The sequence below is a fragment of the Cynocephalus volans genome, chromosome 1 (genome assembly GCF_027409185.1).
Source record: "Cynocephalus volans isolate mCynVol1 chromosome 1, mCynVol1.pri, whole genome shotgun sequence".
Lineage (NCBI taxonomy): Eukaryota > Metazoa > Chordata > Mammalia > Dermoptera > Cynocephalidae > Cynocephalus > Cynocephalus volans.
In genome coordinates, this window is record NC_084460.1 from 302,479,770 (window position 1) to 302,498,157 (window position 18,388).

The following is an 18,388-nucleotide window of genomic DNA, read 5'->3' on the forward strand; positions in this document are numbered from 1 at the left end:
ACCACACTCATACACGCAGACCCACCAAGCCTCACAGTTCCCAGCAGTGGTCACAGTTCCCACCTGGAGGTCACAGTTCCCATCCAGAGGTCACAGCTCATACGAGAGTTCACAGTTCCCACCCAGGGGTCATGGCTCCTGCTCAGCCCATGGCTTCAGTGCTTTAAGGCCAGGGTCACACCACCTGAGCACTTTCTCAGGCCACAAAGGGCTGGGCTGGAAGGGTGAGGAAACCAGCCAAGTGGCAGGAGTTGCCGGATGAGCTCCCCGACTTCCAGGACAGGACGACAGAAGCCCCAGCAGGGCTGAGCCCCCACTGCGCAGTGGCCACACCCTCATTAACAGCCCTCATCAGCTCCCTGCCAACCGCCCCCTCCCCACGGTGCCTCCTGGGACCACCTCCCAAATAAACCCTTTGCCTCCAAATTCTTGACTCAGGGTCAGCTTCTAGGTACCAAACAGAGGGGCGACCTCTAACAATCACGATGAAACCGAGAGCACGCCAGGCCCCACGCCCAGCAGCCCCACAGGAGTGCCATTACCCCGGACTTAGGCAGGGCCCCCACAACCACCCACTGCTCAATAAAGCACCAAGGAGCTCCACAGGCTGCTGGTAAGGTCACCCCCAGTCCAGATCCCACTCCACAGGACCTAAAGGTGCCCGAGGCATCCCCAACGATGCCCGAATGCTCACCCCTCTACAGGCCCGGGAGGTCCACCCGAGGGAGGCACCAACCACCAGCTGTAAGTGCCCCTCTCTCAGAGAAGCCCCCCCTGCAAACCCGGTAGACAACAGACTAGGAGCCATACAGGGGCAGGGCACCTCTGAGCAGGCTAGACTCTGTCACTACCCCATGCCCTGAAGGCAAGGTGGCTGCTGATGCCAACTGCTTGGCACAGCTGGCACCACTCGAGTGCATGCATGACGGTGGCGATGGCAGCTGCGTGAAAGACTCCAGGCACAAACCACCTGGCTGAGCCCAGTCACCCACAGAACCGTGGGAGACAGTGACTAGTCTTATTCTCAGACATCAAGCTTTGGGGTGCACTGTTAATCAGCAGAGATAACCCAAACCCTGGTTCAATTCATAGAGGACCCAAACAAGCCCCTCTGCCCTGGGTGCCAGAAGCAAGGATGACGGCCCCCCTTCGTGGGAGCAATGATGGGCGGGGGGCATGGGGGGCTGCTGTGTCCTGCTTCTCGGCCTGGGTGCAGGGTCCCCATGGGCTCAGACTGTGCGAGTTCACTGAGTGCACACTACGAGCTGTCCGCCTCTCTGCACGTCTGTCACACTCCAATAAAAACGCTGATGGTAAAGGAAGAGCAAAGGGGGAGGCTCAGGGGCCAGGCCTCTCCCTCCTGCCCCCAGCGCCAGACCCGCATGCCAGGGCCGCCTCAGGGCAGGTCTGTCCTGATGTCCTCGACATGTCGTCCTCTCCCTTACCCCCTCCTAGCCGTCCTGTGGGCTCTAGGCCTCCTGCATGGCCGAGGTTTGAGGATGTACAACCAGACACAGAGCAAAAAACAGGCAAAAGCAAAAAATCTTAAAAACCCAGGGCAGCTGAGATAAAGTGAAAAACCAGTAACTGTGTGTACTGGCTTAAATACCGTCCCCCCAAAATTCACGTCCCCTGAGAACCTCAGAATGTGGCCTTACTTGGAAATAAGGTCCTTAAAGATGTAATTAGTTGCTAAGACGAGGTCATACTGGACTGGGGTCAGCCCTAAATCCAATGACTAGTGTCCTTATAAGAAGGCCCCACGAAAACACAGAGACACAAACAAAAGAGGCCAAGTGACAACGGACGTGGAGCCTGGAGATTGGAGCAGCACAGCTGAGTCACGGTGGCCGGGGCCACCAGAAGCTGGAAGAGGCAGAAGGACAGTCCCCAGTACCTCAGAGGGAGCGTAGCCCCTCTGGCACCTCGAGTTCAGGCTTCCGGCCCCAGAACCGAGAATAAGCTGCCAGTTTGCTGTAGTTTGTACAGCAGCCCCGGACACTCACACGCCATGTAGACAAGGGGTGACGCTGCTCTGGGCGGCGGGCCGGGGGCTCGTCGAGTCTGGCCTTAGGCACAGGGCCACGGCCCCTCTCGGGTGATACTCACTGGTCGTGCTCCCGGACATCTGAATGATGCACTTGGAGTCGCGGCTCATTTCCCGGGAATTGAAGGGGCGGACACGCACCGCCACCTTCACCGAGGCCCCGGCCATCTCTGCGGCCTCCGTCAGTCCCTCCAAACAGTGGTGGGAGCCCCCGCGAGGGCAGGAGACACCTTGGGAAAAAGAGAAACGTGAATCAGAGGTAATATCGGAAGAGACAGAGCGGGTGCTCCGCTTGCCGGCTGAACCCACGGGTCCTCGCCACTCCCCTCCAGACCCCACTAAATGACACACGTATGGGGACCAACCCCCAGGATGAGGAACCGGAGAGGAGGCAGCCACAGATGAAAAATGGCACTGATTTTAGAGAGCAGAAAGCCGTGAGAGAGAGAGCCGACGAGCCAGTGAACCTGGCCCAGCAAGCCTGGGAAAGCCAGAAACCAACACGAGAAACCAGAAACAGCCTTGGTGTGACCATGGAGGTGACCTTCAAGCCCACGACAAGGTCTTCAAGAAGGGCTCCCCCTGAGGACACAGGCCCAGGGTGGGCTCCACGCGAGGTCTGTGCCAGGCCCCAAGAGTGGGCGCTGGCCCAGGATCAAAATGTCAGGGACATTTTAAAAAGGAACAGTGTTCCAGAATGCCCAATCACACCCTCCGTCCTGGGGCACCAGCTGGTTGCCACATCCGGAAGTAGAACGGTCTCTGGATTCTCAGGAAGGAGAACTTGACTCAGCAAGTCAAAAGAATGGGGCACACAGCCCTAAGCATGACCTCCCGCTGCTCACAGTCCACACCAAAGGAGGCGTGGGACATTCCTGCATCCGCGTCACACAGAGGACAGGCAACCTGCCCATCATGGCGAATTTGGTGCAAGCCGGGGGTTGGGGGACTGGCCCTGGTCCTGCCTTTATCCCTGCTGTGTGATTCGGCCCCTGGGACTCAGTTTACCGATCTGTGACCTGATATGGTTGAGGTGATGACCCCAAAGTACTTTTGCCTCTTGGCCCTGGGACACTGAGGAAAGCCAAGGAAAATGCCCTGCAGAGCAGCGATGAAGCCACCACTCTGAAGGTTTCTGCAGGGTGCCTGGCAAGACACTGCAGTCGTTTCACTCAAGGGGGACCCAGGGTCTGAAGACGAGGCTCCTGAGAACAGGGAGAGGGACAGGCTCAGGTCAGGAGGCACTGGTTACAGGAACAGCCAGATTTCCAGGAAACAGGATCCATTCAGCCTGACGTGAAGAGAAATTCTCGGGGCTTCCAACCACTGCTGTCTAAAACTCACTTGGTTGCACACTAAGTGGTGAGCCCCCCATCACTAGAGGCATCCAAGTGGAGCCAAGGCTGGGTCCCTTCGAAACTTTCCGACACTGAGATCTCATGAAATCCCCTGTTCTGAAAATACAACCTTCTGCCTCATCCTTCCTGCCTGTAACTGCCACCCTCAGGAGAACTGGTCCCAATGCCACCTTCCCACAGTGCCCCCAGCCTCCTATCCATGAAGACAGGACAGGGACCCATCTGCCCTGTGGGTACCCCAGGATCAAGGGAAGGAGAGGTGTTTCTGCAGATGGAGGGGGGCACTACATGGCCCAGGCCCAAGCAGATGCGGGCTCTAAACTCCCCAACATGCAGTGCCAGTTCCCTGGCTCCCCGGGACTCTGCAGAACAGGCTGGACATGGGCAGGACGGTCCCTAAGGCAAACAGCTCTTCCAGAATGCCAAACCACCCCACAACTGAGGTGGACCAGTTCACGACGAGAGCAAAAGCCCAGGGGCGGCTGGACTGTGCCTGCCTCCCCACCATGGCCCATACAGCCACAAAGTGCAGCCGCGTCGACCCCACTGCTGCCTCATCCCTCAAATCCCAGAGTGACTGCCCAGGCGTGGGCCAAGGGATGCACCTCTCTGAGAAGCCGTGTTTCCTCATGTTGAAAAACTTTGCACTTTTGAAACTGGAAAAAGTCTTAGGACATTCCAGCAGTGTGAGAGAAGTGAGGGGTGAGCTGGTGAACCCCCGGCGAGAATGCAAATCACAATGGGATTTCCAGCAAGCATTCAGCGCTATGTCTGTGCCCCCAACAAAAGCCTGTATCCTTTGACTCAGTACCCCTGAGTACGGAGACAGGAAATAATTAGAAATGGAGAAAATATTTACAAAAGCAGGTGTTCGATCAGACATGGCAAAACTTTCAGCTATCCCCAAATTTAGCTGTATAAATTCAGTGCAATTCTAATAAGCAAAATATGCCAACAGGATTTTCTGTGGAATTTGGCAAGACAAGAGAATTTTGAAAAATAAGAAAAAAGAGAAGGGACATCCTTTACCAGCTACCGTGTGAACTAGAAAGCAGCAATAATCCCAAAGTCTATAAATGACACACGTGCAGAGAGATCGATGGAAGAGACCGAGCATGGGCACAAGCAGGCGCACATGCGCACACACGTGCACACACGCGCACACCACGCGCACACGCCCACACGCACACATCCACTAAAGGAAAAGGCGGCATTTTAGGTAACTGGGTTGGCTCAGTGCTGGCACAATTGGCTATCCCCTACTGAAAAATCAAGCTCAAACTTCATCTTTAAAAGCATCACAAGAACACAAGGGGGCTGTCCGTGGTGCGGGGGCACAGAATGCGTGTGATGTGAAGTCTGGAGAGCAAAGGACTGTGCTTCCAGGCAGCACGGCTGGCGGCAGGCCAGTGCTCCCCGCCCACAACCGGAGAAACTGGACAAGACTTTACGGTCTGTCCAAAGTACTCCAAGAGCTACTGAAGCAGCCCAGCCCCGCAGGCAAGACTGCAAGCAGGGGCAGCCGAGACAGAGGACGGTAGCTGCAGCACTCTCGCTCGGGCACATTTGCATTCTGGGCACGGGGCAGGAGGCTGGGGTCTGTAGTCTCCCCAGACAAAGGCTGTTGCTGAGGGACGGAGAGAGTGGCAGAGCCTGTGGTCGAGAGAAACAGACTTGAGAGGCCCAGACCCCAGGAGAAGGGGAAGGTGGGGAGCTGAGTTGCACAGACGTCCAGCTCTCCCCTTAAGGCAGCTGCCAAATTCTGAAGGTATGAGGGGCAGAACTTAAAACCCAAGCAGAAAGCCTCTGAGAATCACAGAGGAGTCTCCCGCAGTCTCGGGTGTCGAGGGACAAAGATTTGTGTTCAGGATCCTCCACGAAGACGATCCTAAGTGATCACGCCAGGGTCTGAGGTGAAAGCCCAGGCAGGTACAACACCCAAAGCAGGGCAGAGCCAGAGGCAGGCCGAGCCTGGTCAAGCCTGCACCCTGCCCTAAGTCAGCCTGGTCTCTGCCTGAATTCACGCCAGCTGCCTGGGGAGAGAAAAGGTGAGCCATCTCTGCTGGGAACAGCGTCACCTGGAGCCTCTCCAGTGTTTTAATAAGCAATGTCTGACAATGAATCAAAAGTTACAAGGTATGAAAAGAGACAGGGGTATATGATTAAAAACAAAAAGGAAAAATAAAGAAAAACACAAAGAGGAAAAAAAAGAAAAGAAAAGACACATACCTACACATGATCCAGATCTGAGTTACCAAACAAAGACTTTAAAATAACCATGACTAATATGTTCAAAATAAGCAAGAAAAGGATGGAGAAAATAAATGGAAAAATGGAGAATTTTTGCCAGAGGGTTAGAAACTATAAAAAAGAATGAAATGGAAATTCTAGAACTGAGAAACACAATAACTGAAATTAAGAACTCAAGAGATTAGATGAAGCTGTAGACGGTGTTAATGAACTGGAGGACAGAAAATATAGAAAATTAAAAAACAGAGAAAAAATGGAAAATGCAGAAGTGAGAGTCAAAGAAATACAGGACACAGTGAAACAGTCTAACTTGCACATCATTGTAATCTAAAAGGAGAAGAAATGGAATGAGGGACACCATGGGCTAAATCTTTTTGTCCCAAATTCCTATGTTGAATTCCTAACTCCCAAAGTCATGGTGTTAGAAGGGTGGGTCTTCGAGATGTTTTTAGGTCATGAGGGTGGAGCCCTCGCAAATGGGATTAGTGCCCTTATAAAAGAGGCCTGAGAGAGACCCCTCACCCCTTCTACCACATGAAGACACAGTGAGAAGGTGCCATCTATGAGCCAGAGAGCAGATCCTCACCAGACACAAAATCTGCCTCGATCTTGGACTTCCCAGCCTCCAAAACTGTGAGAAACAAATTTCTGTTTTTCAAAAGCCATCTAGTTTATGGCATTTTGTTATAGCAGTCTGAATGAACTAAGACAGGGAAAAGCAATATTTTGAAAGATAATGGCCATGAATTGTCTAAAACTGCAGAAGCATGTCAGTCCAACGGATTCAAGAAACTCTGCAAACACAAAGTAGGATAAACACAAAGAAAAGTATACTAAGGTATATCATAATAAGACAGCTGAGTACCAAAGATGAAGAGAAAAATCTCAAAAGCAGCCAGGAAAAAAAAAAAAAAAAAGACATATAACCTTTAAAGAAGCAAAAATGAGAATATAATTGACTTCTCAACAGAAATGATGAAAGCCAAAAGACACGGTTGCAGGGTCCCAACATCACCATGTAAGTGGTAGAAGTAATCGTTTATATTAGATTGTCACAGACACACGTTGTAATTGCTAGGGCAATCATTTAAAAAGTAGAAAATAATGTATAATTGACAAGTTAATAGAAAGAAAACTAGAAAATTTTAAAATATCTTTTATTAATCCAGTAGAAGGCAACAAAGGAGGAGGAAAGGAATATAAAAAGATTGGTCAAATAGAAAATAAAGAGATAGGATTGTAGATAAAAGCCCAACTCAATTGGTATGGACTAAATACCCCAAAGAAAACATTACAATTGTCAGACCAGATTCAAAATATATATATATATATATATATACATATATACATACACATACCCTTTAAATACAAAGACACAGAGAGGTTGAAAACAAAAGGATGAAAATTTTTTGTTTGCTCGTTCTATCAGCTACTTAGAAGGAAAAATATATATAATACATACTCTTTCAACGTACACATAGAACATTTACTAAAACTTGCCATGTGCTCATCATAAAACAAGCTTCAAAAAAATTCAATTTTTAAATTAAAATCATAAGATTCACCATAGAATTAAGCTATATACATCAATGCCCCCCCAAGCAAAAAAATCACCTACAAAATCCCGCAATTGCTTGGACGTTAAGCAATACAATTCTAAACAAAGAAAAAAAAAATCACATTGGACATTAGAAAATATTTTGATATGAGTGACAACAAAGATCTCAAAACTGTGAGGGATCCTGTGCAAGGCAGCTAGAGCGAGACTCACAGGGAATCGGGCAGCTGTTGTCCTGCCCTCATTCCCAGGCTGATTCAGACCCCAGCTGGGGCAGACTTTCAGGGAAAAAGACCCAAAATTCATCTCTTTTGAGTCTGCTATGTCAGTTACCGCAGCCAGTGTGCTTTTCAGTTTCTAAAATGTGGTCACTCTGTTTCCACCGTGGCCTTCACTCAGCAGCCAGAGGGGCTGAGGAGGTGGGGTGGGGGGAATAAACACATTATTGAGCAATATAGAGCTAAATTTTTAAAAGACAGCTAAGAGAGTTGAAGGAAATTGGTGACAGGGAGAAAAGACTGCCTGTTTTCCAAACAAATTTTGTAGATTGGGGCTTGATTCTTCTACGTTGTGTTCATACTTAACCTAAAAAGATCAGGTAAAATAAATAAACAAAAAGACCTCATTTCGTTTGACAAATACTTGTGTGTGTGATGACAAAAATCAGTTTGCTCATTAAAATTAATATTTCTCAGCAGAGAGAAAAAAGGATGAATGGGAGACTTCCACTTCTGGCAATGTGGTGGATGAGCTGCCCTCCATTATAAAGCACTTAGAAACTCGGGATAAATGACAAACATCAGAAGAAAATAAGAAAACGCCTTGATGGGAAAAAACAAGAAGAGGAATGAGCTGAAATTAGGTGCCAAGCTTGCAAAGGTGATACAGGTGTTTGCAGATACCGGGAATCCAGGGAACTGGGTTTCATCTGTTGTGGGGGGATGGGAGGCATGGCTCCAAATGCACACTAACTCAGGATTGTAACCAAGTCACCACCAAAGGCTGGATCCTTCAAAGCTGCAACAACAGTGACATGGAAGGCTGGGGGAAAGCTATTTGCCATTAGAGGGACACAGGAATTAGTCTAAATGACTCTCAGCTCCAGGTGGCAAAAAAGCAAGTGTTTCTGAGAATCTGAGGCCACAGGCCTGTCCTCATGCAGTTTGGGTTTCTAATTTGCAATATCTGTTTGTTCAGTGAAACCCAAGTTTGAGAAATTAGCTCAGAGTAGTGAGTGGTTCTCATGTGCAGCACCCAAAGCACCTAGCAAGGGCAAATACAAACCCGCCCTGGAAAATGCATCCTCTCCCCTGGTCCCCAAGATTCCCACAGATGAAGATCAGCCAAATGTAAGCTCCCAATGAACATAACCAAACAATAGAAAAGCAGTTCACTGTAAACAAGAGTCATGAAGGAAAAAAGAAAAGAAAAAAATTTTTAAAAAGCAGGATTAGATCCTCAAGAACTTCACATACTGGAACTGTCAGACATAGATTATAAAATATGTACGCTTAAATGTTTACATAAATAAGTAGCAATGTAAAATAATGAGGTAAAATATACAAAAGAGCCATGCAGAACTTTTAAAGATGAAAAAGTAATTATTTACATTTTAAAACTTACTGGACATATTAATCAGCAAATTAAATGAAGCTGAGAATAGAATTACTGAACTGGAAAATGTGTCAGAAAAAATTACTCAAAATAGTCCCAGAGAGACAAAATGATGAAAGCATAAAACCAAGATTAAGAGTCATGTAACATGAGGAATACACTAATTTATTTGGCAGGGATTTTAACCCACCTCTCACTAATTGGTAGATTAAGTAGACATATAATTAATAAAATATAGAAGCATGAACAATACAATAACCATGAACTAATGAAATACATGGGCTCTTTTTCCAGAAAATTTGAGAAACATTCTTTTCCAACACATATGGAACACTTAAATATTTTACCATGTACTAGGCCATAAAGCAACTCCCAATAATTTTCAAAGACTCTATCAAATGGATCATGTAATCTGAACATAGTTAAGTTAAAAATTAATAAAAGATAACTAAAATCCACATGTTTAGAAATTTAAAAAATAAACTTCCAAATAACTAATGCACCAAAGAAGAAGTCACACTGGAAATATAAAAATACTTAATAAATGATAACGAAAATACTACTAGTAAAATGTGTGCAGTTTCTACTTCCAGCCTCAATGGAGTTGCAGGGACCAGACTTAACATCTCATTGTAAACAACAACTAGCAAATTAGATAAAATATATGGAAATAACTGTTTTCAGAAACTAGATGACAGGCAGTGCAGTACTGTGGTCCTTGAGAGAAGGGAAACATACCAGTGAGCCCTGTGATCACTCCAAATCTGCCTGGAGGCCACCTACAGGTCCCCAGGAGGTAGGACCCAAACACCCTGGAATCTTAGGGTGTTGAGATGGAGATCCCAGTTTGTGTACGTTGAGGCAGCTGGAAGTTGTGAGTCAGAGTTCTGGAAAGGAAAGAACTGCTCAGTAGAACTACAGAAATCTGCACAGGTCTTCTTGAGTCTTTGCTGAGTACTAGTTTCTGCCCATGTAATCCAGACACAAAAAGACTGGGCTGTTGCAAGGTGAGCAATTCCCAAAGCTCACACAAAGGAAGGAGATATCTGTGATCCAACCAGCCAGAATGAAGAGTCCTCTTGATCCTTCTACCCTAGGTTCAATGGAGACCCCAGAGAAGTCATGCCCTCGTTGTGGGACTAAACTATCACTGCAGGAAATCAACACTAGACCAACTCTAGAAGAGTTTAAAAACAGGCTTTGACTGATCAAACTGGTCCTCAAGTTAGTTAAATCCCTGCCAAAACAAAGCCCAACGTGCTCTGAAGGGAAGCAAATACAATTCAGAAACTCTACAATATAAAAGTCATATCTACCATCCAATCAAAAATTACTAGACACACAAAGAACCAGGAAAATGTGACCCACAACCAGGAGAAAAATTAGTAGAAACATGAATTTTCCTACAACCATTAAAGCAGCAGACACTTTTTATAGACACATAGACGCATTCTACCATACACTTAAAAAAAAATCATTCCAATTCTATACAAACTCTCAAAGAGAATAGGAAAAAGAGAGAGAAACACACAGAGAAATAATATACTTCCAACTCATTCATTGAGGCTAATATATCTGACAACAAATTAAATAAGGCAAATTTGAGAAACGAAGATTATAGGCCAATTTCACTGATGAACTTAGATACAAAAGTCCAAAAAGTTAGCAAGAAATCCAGCAACAAATAAAAAGGGTAATTAATACAGATAGGCTTATTCCAGGAATACCAGTATGGCTTGACATTAGAGTATCTAATACTGTAATTCACCACATATCAGATTAAAGAAGGAAGAACATATGATGTCCTCAAATACTGAGAAAGCATTTAATAATTTTCAAGACCCATTTATGTATGATTAAACTCTGAGCAATATTAGAATAAAAGAAAACTTTTTTAACCTCCTAATAGCTATCTACTAAAAACCTACCCAAACATCACACTTAGTGGTAAAAGAGAATAAACATTTACTTTAAATTAAGGAACAAGCCCAATGTGGGGACCACTTCTATTTAAGACTATAGTGGCATTTAACCCTGCTTCTAGCCAGACCAGTGAGACAGGAAAAATAACAAACAACATAATATGATTGAAAAGGAAGAAACCAAATTGTCATTATTTGAAGACTATTTGCTCATCTACACAGAAATCAGGAGGATCCATGGCCAATTTATTTGAATTAGTAAGAAGGATTTCCAGGATTGCTGGAAATCAACCACACTGCTATACACCAGAGACAAAGAATTAAAACACACTTTAAAACACCACTTAAAATAATAACCCAAACTATAAAGTACCTAGGAATAAATGTCAGAAAAGTTACATATAATTTTACGAAGAAAATTTTTAAATTTTACCAAAAACATTACAGAAAATTTAAATAAATGAAGAATTATAACCTGTTCATCGAAAAGAAATCTCAGTATCTTAAACATGTTGATTTTCACCCAAATTAACCCCAAAATTCAATGTAATTTCAAATGAAACCTCAAGTTCTTTTGTGAAACTTGACAAGTCGCTTCTAAAACTGTGTATAGAACAGTAAGATGCTCAGGATACCAATAACAAGTTTAAGAAAATCAAGGGGGCAGAGGGCAACGTGCCCCACTGATCTTAAGACTTAATATAAAGCGATAGTATTAAGACAGGGTGGTATTGGGTCAGGAACAGAAAACTACCAATGCAGCAGAAGAGAGCCCAGAAACAGACCTACGTAAACAGAGTCCTTCTGATGTCTGACAAAGGTGGCTTCACAGATCACTGGGGTGCAGAAAGCACCATTGAACCAGGGGTGGCAGACATCCCCTTTTTACATCAAAATAAACTCCATGTGGATTAAAGACCTAAATGTGAACAAAAAAGCTTTGGAAGAAAAGGAAGAATGATATTTTCCTGCTATCCTTTAGCAAGGATTTCTTAACCCAGAGGAAGCACCAAAAGGACAGGTCTGACCATCGAAAGATGCCGTTAGAAAGGCAAAGAGAAGCCCACCCACCGCAGAAGACGCCTGCAACACACTTAATCCAAAGGATTTGTGTGCAGAATATGTAAAGAACAGATAAAAATAAGAAATGTTTAAAAATCACAGAAGAAAAAAATGGGCAAAAAGATATGAACAGGCAACTGACATAAAAAAGTACTCAAGCACAACAGTAATTAGGAAAGCACGTTTCAGAACTGTGTCCGCCAGATCCCAACACGAAACAGTCGGACAATACTAAGTGCTGTAAGGACAGGGCAGCTGGAACTTTCGTGCTCAGCGTGGAAAAGTGAATTGCTGTCACCCCTTTGGAAATAATATGGCAACATCTGGTAAAGTTGTGGACCATGTGACTCTGCAGCTGTGCAATGAAGGGCGCTGCACATATTCACAAGGAGAAATACTCCAAAATGCAGCACCACATTATCTATAATCACAAAAAGAACGCAGACAGCCTAAATGTTCACCCCCTGGAGACTGGACACGGACCTGTGGTCTCTTCTCACAGTGGCTGAAGCAGAACACGCGGACAGTGGGGTACGCCCACTTGGAGTTTCAAACGCGCAAGCAGTGCTGCGGAGCTCGGGACAAATAATGAAGTTCCAGGAGTGCTGAGCACCAGACGCGGGGGTGGTGGATGGGTCAGGGGTCTACGGACTGGGTGCGGCCAAGGCAACTCGACGTACCTGCCGTGGTAACATGGAGGGAGCCTCCCCTGCCTCTACGGCCCCATCCGTGGTCAAGGGGGGTAAAGACAGACCCTCCCTCTGCCTTCCAGGTGGTGTGAGTCAGGTGAGATGCTGTGTGAACTGGGAGCGCTCGGTTAGTGCTGGGGGTGGGGAGCACGTGGGAAATGCTTTGTTTCTGCAGCTGGTGGGGACACATGGCTGTTATTGTAATACTCTGTATTCCTTTTTGTATGTCCTGCCAGGTAATGTCATTTTTAAAAGATTTAACTGCTTCAAGAAGTCTTGTTGTGAAGTGGAGCAAGCAATCAACTGACCTGGGAGGGACTGGGTGGCCCTGAGGGTGGCCAGAGCGGCCAGCCTATGCTGTGGCCCATGGCAGAGGGTGGGGCTGAAGATAGGGGGTTGACACACCTTGGCAACATCCAGCCTGTGAGACCCCTGGCCTCGCTGTGCACCACCACCCTGAATTTGGTACTTAGCGTTCCCAGAATTTCATTATTTACCCCGAGCTCTGCAGTACAGCTGGTGTGTTTGAAGCTCTGCATGGGTTGCACCCCACTGTAAGCGTGTCTGCCTCTTGCTATGCGAGGCGTGCTGGGGGAGGTGGCACAGGCTCCAGGAGGGACAAAGACAAAGACAGGCCAGATGACCATCAGGCCAGAGACCCCATGAAATCAAGGGCAGAGCACACTAAAGAATCGGCCCCCAACATCAAAGGGCATGGGAGAGGCGTCCCCCAGGAGTCAGCCTCCGTGGGGTTTGTGGACTCAGGAACAGCAGTGGGGGCCCATGGGGCTCAGGCTTGGGCCCTGGAGGGGTCCAGTGGAAGGCAGGAGTGAGAAGTGAGACTAAAACAGAAACCTCACCCCCATTCCTGGGCAAGTGGAGGGCAGAGCTGCCCACACCCCCAGGCAAACAGCTAAAGGTCTCCACAGAAACGGAAGCAAACATCGGCAAGGTACCCCACAGTCTGGTACTGGGGGGCAGCATGGCAGCCAGCTCCCACACCTTCACTGCCCACCCCCACACTGAGCTCCAGTCGGAATCCCGCTGAGAGGGACTCGGCAGCAACCCTCCCTACGACCAACAGCTGTCCCCAGCACAGGAACAGACCAGCAAGGCCACCCACATGCAAAGAGCAATAGAGCTTCAGTGTAAGATCGGAACAAACGAGCAGTAAACAGGCCCTGAAGGAATGAGATAAGCCACAGAGCTCAAGAAAAACAAGCAAACAAACAAAACCTCTATGAACAGGCTCAGAGCATTTGGAGAAGGGACTACACTGTCAAAGCAAGAACAGGATGCTATGAAATGGGGACAGTCAGAGTCAAGGGAGATGGAGCTCTCAGAGAGAAAAAACATAAGAGCTCAAGGAGACAGAATCAACGAAAGAAAAGGCATCGACACAGAAGACTAACCCACGAATCCAAGGAAGAAAACAGAAAACACGGAAGGGGAGAACATTAAGGACAGATAGAAGGAGACAACCCGTCTTCAGTTTAAAGGGCCTACTAAGCACCAACAGAAGCAGAAAGCCATCTCAGACCCATCCACATGATTGGCTGTAACACCATGGAAAGGAACAGATCCTAAAAGATTCCAGAGAGAAGAGGGGTTGCTGACAAAGACTCCCCTTAAGCACCTGGATGCAGAAGACAGCGACGACACTGCCTTCAAGTTCCGAGGGAAACGATTTACCCAGCAGAAGTGCTGCCAGACAGACACCCACCCAGCGCGAGGACGGAGCAGAGCTGCTCGCACACACTCAAGGACTCAGCACCCCTTTTAGGAAGTCACACAAGGATGTGCTTCAGCAAAACAAGACAAGAAACCAAGGGGTCCACTCCAGGGGAGGTGGCAAGCAGCCTCTGGACAGCTAGAGAGCAGCGGATTACAGATCCACCATCCCAGCCCGGATGGAGACGGGAGGGAGATGGCCCCCGGGAACAGGGTGCCAGGAAAGAGGGGACTCGGCAGAGCTGCAGAAAGGTGAGGACAAAAAAACTCATTCAATAGAAGAAAAAGGTAACCCAGATCTAAGGAAAATAAAACACCCAACAAGAATGTCCCGCTAAGCACAAAGCTAACGCAAGACGGACGAGGCCCTGAGGTTCCTCCCCCGGTCCGGGCCTGGGTGGGTACAGTCACTGCCTGTCCTGAAGCCGCAGACCTCCTAGTACCAGCTCCTGGCTTGAGCTGATGACAGATGGGGAGGGACACAGGCCCACCTGCGGGTCACTGGCAGGGTTGAGATGAGGGCAGGGATCCTGATGCCCCTCTAGGGCACTCATGGGCACCATCCACCTCCCTCAGAGGGCAGGCCAGAGCTAGGCTCATGGGAAGGGGGCCTGCAGGAGCAGTCTGGGGCATCTCTGGTCCTAGAGCTGCTTTCCAGGAGCCCCATGTAGAACCAGAGGGAAGGGTACACCTGCCCAGCCAGGCTCAGGGAACAGTAGGACCTGAACAGGAGACATAGGGACCCACAAACAACCCCCACCCTGACAGGGTGGCCACTGCTCACCCTGGGCTGCACCAAGAAATGGACCACATGGGCTAAAACAATGAGCTCAACAGTGGAACAGCACTTACTGAGTCCCTGCTGTGTGGGGATGGGGGTGGGGAGGGAGGAAGGAAGAGTGGGGGGGGTGGCGGGGAGTGGAGGGGGGTGGGCAGAAAGCACTAGAAGAGCAGACTCTTTGGAGTCCAAGGAAGCTGGAACAGAACCCCAGGTCCTCTTTCACAAGTCACATGGCTTCTCAGGAGCCTCAGTCTCTGAATCTGAAAAACAGGACCACCCCCAGATGTCTCACTGGGGTCTTGAGAGCAGCAGAAAAGGGGAGGCATGTAAGCGCACCATGCAGCCTGCACCCAGACCACTGCACTATCCTCCTCCCCGCCCCCACCTGCACTGGGGGAGGAGTGACACGTGAGGGTGGAGGCTCACAGCAGCTTCAGGCTGGAGGCAGCATTTGAGGGGGGCCTAGAAGCCTAATGTGGAGGTCAGGTCGAGAGTGCTCCAGGGAGGAGAACCAGGCAGGAACAGGGACTGCGTGTGTGTAAGGGAGAGTGTGTGAGTGTGTGTGTGTGTGTGTGTGTGTGTGTGTGTGTTTGTGTGTGTGTGTGTGTGAACATGAGTATGTGTTCATGAGACTGTTTGCATGTGTGTGAGTGTGCATGTGTGTTTGTGTGTGGTGTGCATGTCTGTGTGTCTGTATGACTGTGTGTAAACATGTGTGTTCATGACTATGCATGTGTGTGCATGTGTGTCAGAGTGTGTGACCATGCATGCATATGAGTGTGTCTCTGGGTGAACACAAGCAAGTTCATGAGACTGTGTGTGTAAGTGTGCATGTGTCTCTGTGTGGTGTGCATGTATATGAGCGTGTCTGTGTGTGAGTGGACATGAGTGTGTGTTCATGATTGTGTGTGTGCATGTGTGTCAGTGTGTATGAGTGTGCGTGTGTCAGTGTGCATGTGTGTCAGTGTGTCAGGTGTGCATGCATCTGTATGTGTGCATGTGTGTCTTTGTGTGTGTGTGTAGTGTGCATGCATCTGTGTGTGTGCATGTCAGTTTCTGTGAGTGTGCATGTGTCTGTATGTGCATGTGTGTCAGTGTGTAGTTTGCATGCATCTGTGTGTGTGCATGTCAGTTTCTGTGACTGTGCATGTGTCTGTGTGTCAGTGTGTAGTGTGCATGCGTCTGTGTGTGCATGTCAGTTTCTGAGTGTGCATGTGCCTGTGTGTGCATGTGTCAGTGTGTGGTGTGCATGTCTCTGTGCATGTATGTCATTGTGTATGACTGTGCAGGTGTGTCAGTGTTTGCATGTGTGTCAGTGTGTGCATGTGTGTCAGTGTGTGGTGTGCATGCACCTGTGTGTGCACATGTGTGTCAGTGTCTTTGAGTATGCGTGTGTGTCAGTGTGTGGTGTGCATGTCTGTGTGTGCATGTGTGTCAGTGTCTGTGAGTGTGCATGTGTGTCTGTGTGTCAGTGTGTGGTGTACATGTATATCATCATGTGTCTATGTGTGTGAGTGAACCTGAGTGTGTGTTCACAAGTGTGTGTGTGAGTGTGCATGAGGAACAAGGCGGCTGCTCCAGCTCCCCAGGGCACTACAGGGAAGGAGTAAGGAGTAAGAACAGGAGGCCTGGCCAGGCAGGGTCCTGGCTTGCCCTCCCCAGACTCCTGGGGAAGCCTGAGATCTGAGAAGGGTGTGGCACACAGAGGGACCCTCCCCCAAGGCCACCTGAATCCCCAGGCATGGTGGGAGTCAGGGTTCCGCCTGCCAGACGCAGGGCCAGGGATTAGGGGATTAAGTGCAGGGTGCTGTGGCTTTAGAAAGGCAGCAGCCCCGCCCACTTGGCCTCTGCAGCTCCACACATCACATCCAGATCAATCTCCACACTGAAAACTGGGCCCACACTGAGGCTAGCAGCAGGGGCTGGGGGAGGAACCAGCAGGGGTCAGGAGGCTCAGCCTCAGCTGGCTGCTGACCTTGATAGTAACCTCCACCCTTGCAGTTAGTGCCCCCACCTGCAGCATGGTGAGGCCAGCCTCAAACAGACCTTTCCTGGGTCCCCAAGGCACTGGGGGGCAAGGGTGCTGGGGGATCAGAGAGTCAGCCAGCTGCAGGCCAGGATTTTGGTTGGGCTCAGGAGTTAAACAGCAAGCTGGCTATGTCAGGTGGGGCCACCTGCCCCCGCCCCTGACTCAGGCCAGGGTACCAAGGGATCCAGATGCAAGGCCCCAGGACCCCAAACCCTCCTGTCATGGCGATAGGCCAAGTGGCAAAAGCCATTACCTGATGGGGCAGAACCCAGCAAGGGCGCAGGCCCAGTATCTGCCTGGCTGGGTCTCTGGGTACCCGGGCCTCTGTGGAGAGGTTTGGGGCAGGGTGTGTTCCAGCCCCAGCACAATTCTCAGAGATATTCCTGGGAAGGACGAGGTGGTAGGTAGCATGGTGAGCCCATCCTCTGGGCCTAAGAACACTAAATGCAGCAGTGCCCCGGGGAGCACCTGTGACTCCCCATGAGGGAGACTACCTGCCCATCCCACCCGCCACTAGCTGCTAAGTGGCCCGAGCCCACCAATCTCTACCCCTAGTGGTGGCTCAGGCCTCCCCTGGTTCTTAGACACACATGGCCTCAGGCCTGAAGAGCTTGGCCAACCTTGGCACATGCAGGAGTCAGTCCATCCTAAAGACCAGGGTGTGGTTCTCAAAGCTGGGAGCCTCTCCTGGACCCCAATCCAGTGGCACCAGGACTCCTTGGGAATATTCTCCCTGACTCTGCTGCACCAAGCTCATCACTTCGGCTGGCCTGGCCTGAGCTGACTGGTTCTGAGGAGATCCCCCCAGCCCTCTCCAGGGCCTTCTCCTGAGGTTATGCAGCCACCATCTCCCCCTCCCACCATCTGCAGAGCCCATGGGAGGACTGCCCTGCTCTCCTCCCAAAGGATATGTTCAGCCCTGGTCAGCAACGGTGACTGTAGAAAGGAATAAGGGGCACTGGCTGAGCCCACCCTGCCCAGAGGCCTGGGTTTGAATTCCATCTCAGCCACTCACCAGCTCTGGGCTCTGGCAGAATCCACTTGTCTGTGGCTGGCACAGCCCAGGAACCCCAGGTGGGACATTCCAGCAGAGGGGAAGGGGGAAGAAGCACCCAGTAGGGGTAGCACCCAGTGTGAGGGGAGGGGCCGGTGGACAGTGAGCATCTTGCAGACCCTCACCACAGGGGTCCTCCCTGGGAGCCTTGGGGCTGGGAGACTCTGAGTTGACAGCTGATCCCAGCCCCTCTGCTCTGTGGACCACGCCCTAGGAGAGCCTCCTGCCCTTCAGATCCATCCAGCTTGGGATGCAGATGCTGGCCTCGGACCCAGCACCCTCCCCAAGCTTCA

The 18,388-nt window shown here is 49.1% G+C and overlaps 1 protein-coding gene across 17 annotated transcripts in view; it reads right to left on the reverse strand.

The window, feature by feature from the left end:
- KIF1A (kinesin family member 1A) overlaps positions 1–2,215 on the reverse strand; it is a 74,152-nt gene extending 71,937 nt beyond the window's left edge. For all 17 annotated transcript variants that reach the window (XM_063108542.1, XM_063108515.1, XM_063108509.1 and 14 more), the window contains exon 1: positions 2,110–2,215. In XM_063108542.1, the coding sequence (XP_062964612.1) occupies positions 2,110–2,215 (106 nt within the window). The remainder of the gene's footprint in view (positions 1–2,109) is intronic.
- Positions 2,216–18,388: the final 16,173 nt, after the last annotated feature.